At 39.3% G+C, this 12,584-nt stretch overlaps 1 protein-coding gene across 6 annotated transcripts in view; it reads left to right on the plus strand.

Annotated features, from left to right (window-relative positions):
* Nucleotides 1–12,584, plus strand: part of FRMD3 (FERM domain containing 3) — a 375,352-nt gene that overhangs the window by 343,539 nt on the left and 19,229 nt on the right. Inside the window, exon 1 of one of the 6 annotated variants that reach the window (XM_059924549.1) lies at nt 1,891–2,155. The exons of the other annotated variants lie outside the window; for them this stretch is intronic. Coding sequence (XP_059780532.1) covers nt 2,029–2,155 — 127 coding nt within the window. The 5' untranslated portion in view covers nt 1,891–2,028. Of the gene's footprint in view, nt 1–1,890; nt 2,156–12,584 lie in introns of those variants that run through there. 6 annotated transcript variants of the gene reach the window in all.

Genomic DNA, 12,584 nt, shown 5'->3' on the forward strand with positions numbered 1-12,584 from the left:
TTTCTTTTTTGCTATAATAAATGATACTCTGATGAAAATCTTTGTCCAAAAATTTTTGTCAACGTTTCTCATTATTTCCTCAGGCTAAATTCCTAAAAGTAGAATTTCTGAGTCAACAAATATCACTCCTATAAAACTCAATATATTTTTCTAAACTTCTTTCCAGAAATGCTAAATCAATTTATATTCCCACAGTGAAGTACAACAATGCAGAATTTCAGCTGACTGCCCTGCATATAATGGTTTGTTTTGTCAGGAGAGGGAATAAAAAGAATATTTTTATTAGAAAATTATCTTTTGCCCTCAGTAGCTATTTAAAGTAGAAAAATGCATGCATGCATAATTAAATAGTGGGAGGAAAATTTTTTTTCTTCTAAAAATGAGAGTGGGAAAATTATACCAGCCAAGAAATAGAACTGAAGGATAGTGTGTGGGGCACAGTTGTTAATCAGTTGAAATTTTTTCAAATATAGGAATTTTTCAATATTCTGAAAACATTGAAAACATTTTGCTCCCTGAGCACTTACTCTGGGATGCAAGCACATTTCATGCCTCAGAGGTACAAGTGCAGGACTTTCAAAAGTCCTGAGACAGAGAATGTAACATTTAGATCCTGCATTGAAAACACAGTGGGGGCAGTAACAGCTCTCTTCCTGGGGGACTGTCCTCTTAGTCAGCTGATGTTAATTGGATGCTTAGGTTCAAATCATGTCTTTGCCACTTACTAACTCTATAAATTTGGTCAGGGCAGTTACCTTCTCCAGGATGTTGTTTCCTGCCCTATAAAATGAAGAAAATTTTAGCATCCCTGTGAGAACAGAGATAATGCTGTGAGGAGCTCAGCAATTTGTCCAGAGCTGTGCTGTCTAACATGGCAGCCCCCTGTGGCTACTGAGCACTGGCAATGCGGCTGGTCTGAATGGAGACATGCTGTAAGTGTGCAAATGCACACCAATTTCAAAGACTTAGTACCAAAAGAGTATCTAAACTATTTTATTATTTTGATATTGTTATATAGTGAATGATACTATTTTGGATATCTTGGCTTCAAATAAAGAGCATTATTGGGGCTTCCCTGGTGGCACCGTGGTTAAGAATCCACCTGCCAATTCAGGGGACACGGGTTCTAGTCCTGGTCCAGGAAGATCCCACATGCAGCGGAGCAGCTAAGCCCGTGCGCCGCAACTACTGAGCCTGTGCTCTAGAGTCCGTGAGCCACAACTACTGAAGCCCATGCACCTACTGAGCCTGTGCTGTAGAGCCCATGAGCCACAACTACTGAAGCCTGCATGCCACAACTACTGAAGCCCGTGCGCCGAGAGCCCGTGCTCCACAACAAGAGAAGCCACCGCAGTGAGAAGCCCGCGCACCGCAACGAAGAGTATCCCCCGCTCGCTGCAACTAGAGAAAGCCCGCGCACAGCAACAGACCCAATACAGCCAAAAATAATAAATAAATTAATAAGTAAATTTAAAAAAAAAATTTTAAGCATTATTAAAATTAATTTTAATTTATTTCTTTTACTTTTCATATGCTTTCTTCTTTAATGTGGCTTGCGTTGTATTTTTATTGGACAGCGCTGCTCTAGAACGTAATAAAGATTCAAATTTTTTTTAAAAGAAATCAAGGGGGGGTTCTCCATTGCAGAGTTGTCCAGTTGTCGTTTTTATCTTTGGGGGGCCATTCAATTCTTAGGACACTGTAGGGCATTTGGCTGGGGTCCTCTGGCCTGGATGGTTTAGGCCAGGCTGGGGTAGGGATGATGCATATTATTTCATTGTCTGTTAGGGGAGTGAGTGGAGAGTTTAAAAATAGCAGCCCCCTCCCTCCTCCGGCCCCATGCTGATCCCTCCTGAGTTATTTCTGTTGGCTGCATTAGGAGCCTGACATTTGATTCATTCAGTGCGCCCTGCCTCGGTCCTTTAAAACAGAATGGACAGTTAGTGAAAGGTCAAAGCCACTATGGCTGGCGGTAGCTGCCCTGGGCCATGACAGGCGGAGGAGACTGAGGGAACTGAAGAACCAGTAATGGCAAAATGCTTGGTCAAGATCCAGACTCGGAGGGGTCTCCGCCTGCAGTTGGTGAACCACTGCAGCAGCAACGTGTTTGTCCGTCTGCTGAGACACAGTCCCAAGATCACAGCCAGAAACACGGGTACGTGCCCTGCGCTGGTCTCTCCTCCGCGCCTGAGAAGAGTGCGGGCTTTTCCAGCTGCCGGCTCACCGCGGGCCGTCGGCTGGGAGAGAAGCCTAGGCAAACCCAGTGTCAGAGGTTTGGGATAAGGATGAGAAAGAGAGGGAGGAAGAAAAGCAGAGAGGCAGGCGGGAAGGAGAGAGTGAGCAAGCGAGCGCTGAGGGAAAATGGGAGGGCTTGAAAGGGGGGTCCTGGCCCTCCTATTAAGTGAAATGGTATGAAGTCGTCCTAAAGGCTAACAAATTACATGCCAGTAGTAGCCCGGTTAGGAAGGAGGCAGCAGTGGGGTGTCCAATCCAGATGGCCCAGGAATGACTGAAGATCATAGAGAGGACAGACTGGATGATCAAAAGATGCTCCTCCCTCCTTTCATTGTTCAAAGTTTAAGATCTTCAAGTGTGCTTGCGTGGATGAGGCAAAAACTCCCCTTTATCTTCAAAGTAGAGCTGTCCTGAAATACAATAGCAGTTAAAGAACTGGGATCAAACTGATGTTCTGCTCATTTCCTTTTCATTGAAAATGTATTTTGTGTGTTATTTTGTGGTCCTTGGGGGAAAATAGGAATTGAAATAGGAATTTAAAAAAATCAGAGCCTACAGCAGGAAAGGAGCTGCTGTTATATATGTATATGTGGTTTTCACCAAATGATTAAAATTTTTAAAATCCTGGGAAATGTCTGGAATTGGCCATACCACATGCACATGTGTGGAACTGACTTCTGAGTGAATTGAAATGAAATTAATTGTATTTGTATAATGACATAGATAAATAGATGATGTGTTCTTATTATAAAAGATTTTTAAAGTACAATTTTATAGAATGTTTTCCTTGACCCTAATACTCCTGATAGCCAGTCTATGCACATTGACGTGTAGAATGGATATAGTATTTTATTTTTACATAAATGGGATTGTTCTATATGTATTATTTTACAATTCTTTTTTTTCACTTTATCATATGGCTTGAAGGACTTTCCATATCAATACATATTAATCTGTATCCTTTTAAAAATTGGCCGAATAATATCATTTAGTGTAGAGATGTCATAATTTATTTAATCACCAAATTATTGTTGGAAAACTGATATTTCCTATTTATTAGCTGTAACAGTGCTGCAATGAATGTGCATATACAAGTATTTCTCTATGACAGATTCTTAAAAGTTGAAGGATATACACATTTTAAATTTTGATGGAAATGGGCAAATAAATTATCCTCTGAAAGACTAACACTCACTAACAAGGTGAGTACGAGAATGGCTGCTTCCCCACATAAGCACTAACCCTGATGTGACCAACTTCTAAGATTGAAAAAAAAAAATGAGATTTTATTGTTTTAATTTGCCTGTTCCTTTTTATTAGTGAGGGTGAGCATCTTTTCAAAGGATAATTGTCCATGTGCATTTCTCCTGGGAATTACTTGTTTACTTTGTGAATTTCTGTTTTGTTTTTGTCCTTCCCTTATAGATTGTGGGAATTCTTTTATAATCTGCATATTAATCCTTTGCCTTTTACAAGTATTAACTTCTTTCCTCATAATTTGTTCTTGGCTTTTAACTTATTTTAATGTTAACTTTGTAGCACAGGCACTTTTCATATGCACAGACAGCTTCTGCATGTGCAGACTACTTAATTTTTTTATGTTCTAAGTTTTATTATTTTATGCCAGTTTCCCTCATTCCAAGATTACAAACATGTTTTCTGTGTTTTCATCCTCATAATTTATGCATTAGCTTGAACTATGTGAAATTGCTGATACTCAACTGCTTTTGACCTACAAAAATGGTGATTTCATGTGGTTTGATCTAATATTTGTTTTTATTTGACCTGTTAACTTCTTTGGAATTTTTATGTGTGTTTGACAAGAAGAAGGGGTATACTTTTTCCCTCTCCCAATTGGTTAGTGATTTTTCTCAAAGTTATTTATCATAACCTTTCATTATTTTCAAAGGTATATTTCTGAATTGCATATTTTAGTATTCCTGCTCCATTATTAACTATAGTATAGTTTTGACATCAGACAGGTCAAGTTCCCCCTCATGGATCTTTTTTTATCCAGAGTTTCTTGATTAATCATGTGCACTTTCTCCATTTGTCATTTCTGAAAATGTGTTGAGATTTGTATTGAAATTGCAGTGAATTTTAGTTTAATTAGAGGAGATCTAGATCTTCAAAATAACTGACTTCTCCTATTCAGGAACACTGCTATATTCCTTCATTTTTTTCAGATTTTCTTTTAGGTTATTCAGCTATGTCTTAATGTCGTCCTCATGCAAGTTTTGCATATTTCTTATGGATATCCTGGATATTACGTGGCTATTCTAATTTGTGCGTTTAGCTATTTTGAATGGGATTTTCCCATTATCATATTTTTTATGGTCTTTGCTTGTGTGTAGTAAATCACCTGCTTTGAATCTGAACACCTTACCGACTTCTGATGAATTCCCCTAGCTTATTAGAATCTTTGCCTTTTCTTGTAGATGATACTATCACCTGGAAATAGTGACAGTTTTGTGCCTTCCTTTCCAATATTTACACTTCTTATTTGTTGTCTTTATCATATTGCATTATTGAGGTCCACCAGGATGATCCTGAAGTTCAGTGAGGATTTTTTGTCATGTTCCTGACTTTGGTGTGATGATTGATTGTGATGACAGAGATACCCATGAGATGGTGACAGCTGCATCAGTTAGCATGACATTAGCAGCAAGGAACTCTAACAAACACTGGTTTAAATAATAAAGTGATTTATTATCCAAGACAACACCAAGTCCAGAGTCAGGGATGATTCCAGGATTGAGAAGCCAGGTTCATTTTATCTCTCTGCACTGCTCTTCTCAGTTGGCCAGAACTCCCCCTCAGACAATTTGCCATCAGCATCATAGGATGGCTGCCAGAATTCCTGGTGTCTCTTTCACATACAATGTCAAGAGAAAGTCTGTATCTGTCCAGTATGTTCTTAGAAGCAAGAAACCTTTGTCAGAATTTCCCCCTCTACCTCTCTCCCCCTGGCGACTCTTCCCTTCATTTTTCATTTTCAGGGTTGGCTCACATACCCACTTCCAAACCAGAGACCGCCAAGAGAATGGAATTACCATCATTGGCTGAGACTAATCATCTGGGAGAGAAATGAATGAGTCAACCATGGAAACTGTGAGATAAGCATCTATGTAGGAGAGCCTTCCAAGAGGAGGTGACAGATGAGGTCTTAGAGAACGAGTAGGAGCCATCTGAGTGCAGAAGGACATTCCAGGGAGAGACAACAGTCTGTGCAAAGGCACAGAGGCATGATATAGCGTAACACATTGGGGCACCTCTAAATAGATAGGAACAGTGGAAATGTGTGGAGTAGAGGTGTGCTTTTTATACTAAGCTGGAGTTTAAATTTTATCCTGAAAGCCATGAAAAACCTTTTAAGAAGAGGATTTGTTACCGACCAGGGTTCATGGCCTTCCCTAGTCAATAGAAATTGACTAGAGGCAAGACAAGAAATTCAGGCAAGGCTATATTGGGGCCCCTGCTGCAGCAGGGGAGAGCGAGAACAAACAACAGGTTCCCTTGCTTGCTGGCTCCCTGAGGGGGGCAAGCTTGTTCCTTCTATGGGGTGAGGGTAGGGGTGTGTCCAGGGATCAGGCCAGAGGGGTGGCTTAGGTGTTTTGCTCACCCCTCTGGTGGTGTTGTGTGCAGGAGGTATTCTCAGTACCCTGCTTTTGCTCCTGACACCCTGTTTTTGCTCCAGGCTCTTCAAAAGTGGCAGTTGGGTTTTTTGATCTCTGTATCTTTTGGCTCCAGTATTTGCCCCAACTGCACATGCACACAGTTATTTTTAGTCCCATACAGTTTCTTTGTATTTTGTTGCTGGAGGAGAGGTGTGTCCAGGTGCAAGCACTGCAGCAAAGGGTCCCAGGTCCCAGCCTGACTCAGATTCATATGACTAATTAGGCATTTAAAAATGATTGTTCTGGCAACAATTCAGAAGGAGCCAGACTGAGGTCAGGGAAACCAGTGAGGAGGCCATTGCTGTCCTGCAGTTGAGAAGTGGTAAGCATGGGGGGGATGGAGAGGCAGGGACCACTTTGAAAGTGAATATGGTGGCAGAGTTTGTAGAAGCTGGTGACAGATATGGGGTGAGCAGTGAGTGAGAAGTCACGGCCAACCCTTAGATTGCTGGCGTGGGTAGAAGGTGATGCCATTTACTATATAGTAACTGGTAGAGGAGGGAAAGTCTGGGGTGGGAGATACAGACTGGTTGTAGGATATGAGCCTACATCCAGGTGTGTGGTGAGCCTGCAGCTCATTGGACGGTTTTGAGTTGAGATGGGTCAGAGATTCAGTAACATGTGTTTCTCAAACTAAACTAAGTCATGTTCAAACTTATCTGGTCAAATAAATTTGGGAAATATTGAGTTAAATAAAGCAAAACTGGTTTCTTCTCTTTGGGACCTCTCAGACATTTTAATATGTAAATAGTAATGTTACTGAGTGTTTACTGTGAGCCAACCACTTCCCCCACGTTAATTCTTGACTCCTCTGTGCACAGTGTCCCCACGCGGTATGGCCTGAATTTTTCCATTTTATAGATTTCACTGAACAGAGTGATTAAGTAACTTGTTCAAGGTCACATGACAATACAAGGCCAGGATTCAGACACAGAAAGATAATTTAAGAGCTTGTATTCTTTTTAATTTCAGCTTTATTGAGGTATAATGGAGAAATAAAATTGAAAGATATTTAAAGTATATATTGTGGCAATTTGATGTACGTTGTGAAAAGATTTCCCCCTACTTAACTGATTAGCACATTCATTACCTCACGTATTTATCAGTTTTTTTTTTTTTTTTTTTTGGTGAGAACATTTAAGTTCTACTCTCTTGCAAATTTCAGTTGTATAAAACAGTGTTATCAACTATAATGACCATGTTTTACATTAGAACATCAAACCTTATTCATCTTACAGCTGAAAGTTTGCACCCTTTCCCTGTTTCTCCCACCCCCTAGCCCATGGTGACCACTTTTCTACTTTCTGTTTCTATGAGTTTGACTTTTCTTTGTTGTTGTGTTTTTTTGTTGTTGTTTATTTTGCATTCCACATATAAGTGATTCCGTGGAGAATTTGTCTTTCTCTGACTTATTTCACCTACATAATGCCCTCAAGGCCCATCCAAGTTGTCACAAATGGCAGGATTTTCTTCTTTCTTATGGTTGAATAATATTCCATTGTATACATATACCACATCTTCTATCTTCTTTATCCATTCATCCATTGATGGCCATTTAGGTTGTTTCCATATCTTGGCTATTGTGAATAATGCTGCAATGAACAAGGGAGTGCAGATATCTCTTCAAGATCCTATTTTCATTTCTTTTGGATATATACTCAGAAGTGGGGATTGTTAGATCATATGGTAGTTCAATTTTTAATTTTGGGGGGACCCTCCATACTATTTTCCATAGTGGCTGCACCAACAGTGCACAGAAGTTCCCTTTTCCCTACATCCTCACCAGCACATGTAACCACTTGTCTTTTTGATGATAGCCATGACTTTTTCTGAAGTATAGTTTTTGTACAATATTATATAAGTTAGAGGTATACAATATAGTGATTCACAATGTTTAAAGGTTATACTCCATTTATAGTTATTATAAAATATATCTGAAGAAAACCATTTTTTGAAAAGATATGTACACCCCAGTGTTCATTGCAGCACTATTTACAGTAGCCAAGATATGGAAGCAACCTAAGTGTCCAGTGACAGATGAATGGATAAAGAAGATGTGGTATATATACACAATGGAACATTACTCAGCCACAAAAAAGAATGAAATAATGCCATTTGCAGCAACATGGCTGGACCTAGAGATTATCATACTAAGTAAAGTAAGCCAGACAGAGAAAGACAAATATCGTATGATATCGCTTATATGTGGAATCTAAAAAAATGATGCAAATGAACTTATTTACAAAACAGAAATAGACTCACAGATATAGAAAACGGATTTATGGTTACCAGAGGGGAAAGGGGGTGATAAATTAGGAGTTTAGGATTAAAATATACACACCACTATATATAAAATAGATAACCAACAAACACCTACTGTATAGTACAGGAAACTATACTCAATATCTTATAATAACCTATAATGGAAGAGAATTTTTAAAAGAATATATATGTGTGTATATATATATATGTAACTGAATCACTTTGCTGTACATCCGAGACTAACACAACATTGTAAATCAACTATATTTCAAGAAAATTTTTTTAAAAAGAAAATATAAAAATAAAATATTGGCTATATTCCTGGTGTTGTACAATATATCCTTGTTGCTTATTTTATACCTAATAGTTTATACCTTTCAATCCCCTACTCCTGTTTTCCCCTTCCTCTTCCCTCCCCCAAATGGTAACCAATAATTTTTTTCTCTGTGAGTTTGCTTTTTTGTTATATTCGCTAGTTTGTTGTGTTTTTTAGATTCCACATATAAGTGATATTATACAGTATTTGTCTTTCTCTGTCTTATTTCACTTAGCATAATGCCCTCCAAGTCCATCCATGTTGCTGCAATGGCAAAATTTCCTTCTTTATGGCTAAGTAGTATTCCACTGTATATATACACAACATCTTCTTTATCCATTCATCTGTTGGTAGACACTTAGGTTGCTTCCGTATCTCGGCAATTGTAAATAATGTTGCTGTGAACATTGGGGTGCATATATCTTTTTGAATTAGTGTTTTTGGTTTTTTCTGATATATACCCAGGAGTGGAATTGCTGGGTCATATGGTAGTTCTATTTTTAGTTTTTTGAGGAATCTCCGTATCGTTTTCCACAGTGATAGCCATAATTTTTGATGAGAGCTTGCACTCTTAACCTTAATAGTAATGTCCAAAAGGTGATAGTGTGCACAGTTTCCCAAACTAATTTCAAGGAACAATGGGCAAGGACACAAGTGACCTGCAGAGCTGTGTTGAGTAATGCTGCAGTAGCATGGTGGAGCCATGCATATGGTTGAGACTCTAAGGGGGAGGGTACAGAGTGACAAGAGCAGAGAGCTGAGGCTACCACAAATAGAGGTGAAAAGACTGTGGAAAAGACAGAGGTAGCTTAGAATCATGAGATGGAAACCAAGAGAGTGTGAAGTCACAGAGGTAGAGTGGTCTGTAGGAGGACAGAAGAGAACACACATTGTCTTTAGCAACATGGTGATCATTGGATATCTTGGTGAGAGCCATTTCAGTGGTCTGGAAGGGGCAGTTGACTGCTGCAATATGAGGACAAGGATTGACTGAATTCTCTTGAATTCTAGATATTGAAATCAAAAAAAATGGTAAGACAAAGGTTTCAAAATGTTCAGCTACTCTAGAGGCATAACCAGGAGGTTGGTATATGATGACCACAAGGAGAAGTGAGATTGATGTTCATGGCTAGGAAGAACATTAGGATTTGCTGTGAAGTGTGTGTGAGTGTGTGTGTCTAAGTTTCCATTCGTCTATACTTTCCTGAGTCACTGGGATGACTCTTATGGGTTTTAAATAGAATGAGCAGGCAGCTTCCCAAGGATATTCAGAGGCATCAGGAACATTTCTAGTGTGAGATATTTTGCAGTGTCTATGCCTGAAAGTGAAAACTCTCATCTGAAAAAGTACATGTCATTCTCAGGATCTTTTCTTTAAACCCATAAGACATGAGCTTCACTTGAAGGATTAGACTTTATCCCCAGCAAAGGGAAGATAAAGGAATCACACAGGAGTTTAATGGCATACCATCTTACTACAGTTGGAAGTCTGCATGCTGCTTAATGTGGATAGAAAACATTTGGGGCACCGATAGCACATGCATAATACAGTGAACTTGAAAGCTTATTTCTAACCTAAACCATTAATCCCCACAACAGCAAGTGATTTTTTTTTTTTTTTTTTTGGCTTCCAGGATACACGTAATTAGGTGACCATAAAATCTATTAGGCAAACCTTTTGAGAGTGAAAGGGGCACTGTAATAATGCTGCTAGGAAACAGGCATACCGTGGGACTGTACCAGGCAAATAGGGACAAGTGATCACCTTACATATAATGATACTGTGGTTTCAGCAAATGAAATTGGCCAATAACACAAGACTCTTCCTCTTTAGTTAAGAAGTGAGGGTCTCTCTGGGCCTCTCAGATCCCCTTCTCTTCAGGAAAACATGGTGGTTTGGAACAAGCTTTGGAGTCAGGCAGGCTTGGGTACAAACTCCTGCTCTGTTGTGTCCTGGCGTCATGACCTTGTGCAGGTTACTTAACGTCTCTGAGCCTCAGTTTCCTCATCTCCTCTTATGAATATCACATGATCATGTGCTTAAAATATCTATCGCTGTAAAAATTTATTAAAAATTTTAGTGCTCTTTTCCCCTCTCCCACAATGTTTCCAATAGATACAGGAGAAATAGCTCCGCTTCGTATATGCAGGTGATTGGTGCTTTCAGGGAAAGTATATGTATCGTGTCAAGTGGGACTTTTTTTGAGAGACCTAGACTGGAAGGGATCTGGTCCATTTTTCAGGTAAAAAGTCTAAGACTCATAGAACTGAAATGACATGTCGAAGGACACACAGAGAGTTCTGTGGAACTGAATCTAGGTCCCCAGAATTCCAGGCCACTGTTCTTTCCACGCCATCATATTTCCTAGAAGTGGAGTGATGACCTCTTCCTTCTCTCCCACTCTTCCTTCACTCTTCTTGTCCCTATCCTCAATTCAAGAGTAGAGCACACCTCCCAGAGACAGGATGGCTACACCGATCAACATAAGTAGATCAATCAGAAGTTAGCCCACCTCAGCAAGGACGGTTCTGGTTAATAGGCAACAAATACGTGACCTCCATAGAGACCTGACAATTTCGTGTGTTCTTGAGCAGTGGTTGTCAATCCTTTCAGATTCAGTGTGCCCTTCAGATTCAGTAACAAAGATCTTAATGTTCTCTCTACCATCCTGAAATGCAACTCAGAGAAAACACAGTCTACTTACACATAACTTTAAAAGTCAAAATAATGCTCTAAGTGTAATGACAGGAGAACTTAGAAGTAATTCATAATAAAATAGTTAAGTCTTTCCAAAGGTTTTTCTTAAGCATGATTCACCAGGAGGCAGAATGAAGGCATGGGATGCTGGCTCCTCTGTGAATGTAATGGGGGGGGGGGGGGGGGACATGGGCACCACTCAACAGATGCAAGAACGTGTGCTACTATGTAGGCATCTTGGACACCTTAGCCATTTTGGACAGCAGTGATGTGATGTTCTGAACAGGTAAACAGCTCTTGGCAGGATACTTCCTTCAATTTAGCCAGTGGTTGTATGCCTGAAAAATTCAAAATATGTTAAAATCATATCTAAATGCTTTAGGTTTAAATGTAAAACACAGGTAGATTCTAGATTCAAATCATTCTAAATAGGCTTCTCACCAACATGGATAATATTTAATAGGACATCTAAAAGTTATGTGGGATGCAAAATAATTCTTTATTTTGTGGGACCATCCTATGCATTTTTTTGATGTCTGGCATCCTTGACGCCCACCCACTAAATGATGCTGACCTTGCCAATCATTGTGACCGCCAAAAAAGCCTCTACAATTTTCTAAAATACCCTCCTCCCTGCCAGGTGGTGGTACCGCTTTCTTTGTGTCCCTGCTCTGCAAGTTTAGGGGGCATTCCATAGTTGGGTACCAGCCCAGAGTGACTTGGGGTGCCACAGAGGGAACCTGAATGGTGATGACCAGTGATGCCATTTGCCAAAGCCTGGAATGAGCAGTGCACAACCTGCTTGACTGTACACAGCAGGCACACAGCCTGTCCATCATCAGTGGCCAGTCTTTTCCTTCAGCATCTTTTGATTCTTGCTATTTTACTTCATGAAGTATTTCTTCAAGTTGAATAATGATAATAATGGTATAAAAATAGTTATATTTACTAAAATATAAGTTAACATTATTGTTTCCTATGTGTCAGAAACTTTCAGCTATTATATAATTTTAATTGGGCTGCATAATTATAGAAATTTGAAAGCCATTTCCTTTTCCTTAAGCATTGTCATATCACTTCTAAAAAACGTTTTTAGTCATTGAGCTTTGTGAATACATTTAGGAGGCTTCTCATGTACTGACGAAATAAAATAAATTCAATGAAACAGTGTAGATTGTCTCACTAATTTAACATTTCTGGTCTCTTTGGACATTCTTGTCCAGTTCATCAGGAAAGGCATGTAGGAAACTTTAAGCATCTATCCCATAAAGAAAATTAAGAAAATATGGGTAACCAACTATAATATAATTTCCCTTGTACTCTGTAATAGTGGACTTGTTAGAAAACTAATCTGTGTTGATAAAATGATATTGCTTGTCAATAGATTGTATGTACA

The sequence above is a fragment of the Balaenoptera ricei genome, chromosome 6 (genome assembly GCF_028023285.1).
Source record: "Balaenoptera ricei isolate mBalRic1 chromosome 6, mBalRic1.hap2, whole genome shotgun sequence".
In the NCBI taxonomy this organism is placed as follows: Eukaryota; Metazoa; Chordata; class Mammalia; order Artiodactyla; family Balaenopteridae; genus Balaenoptera; species Balaenoptera ricei.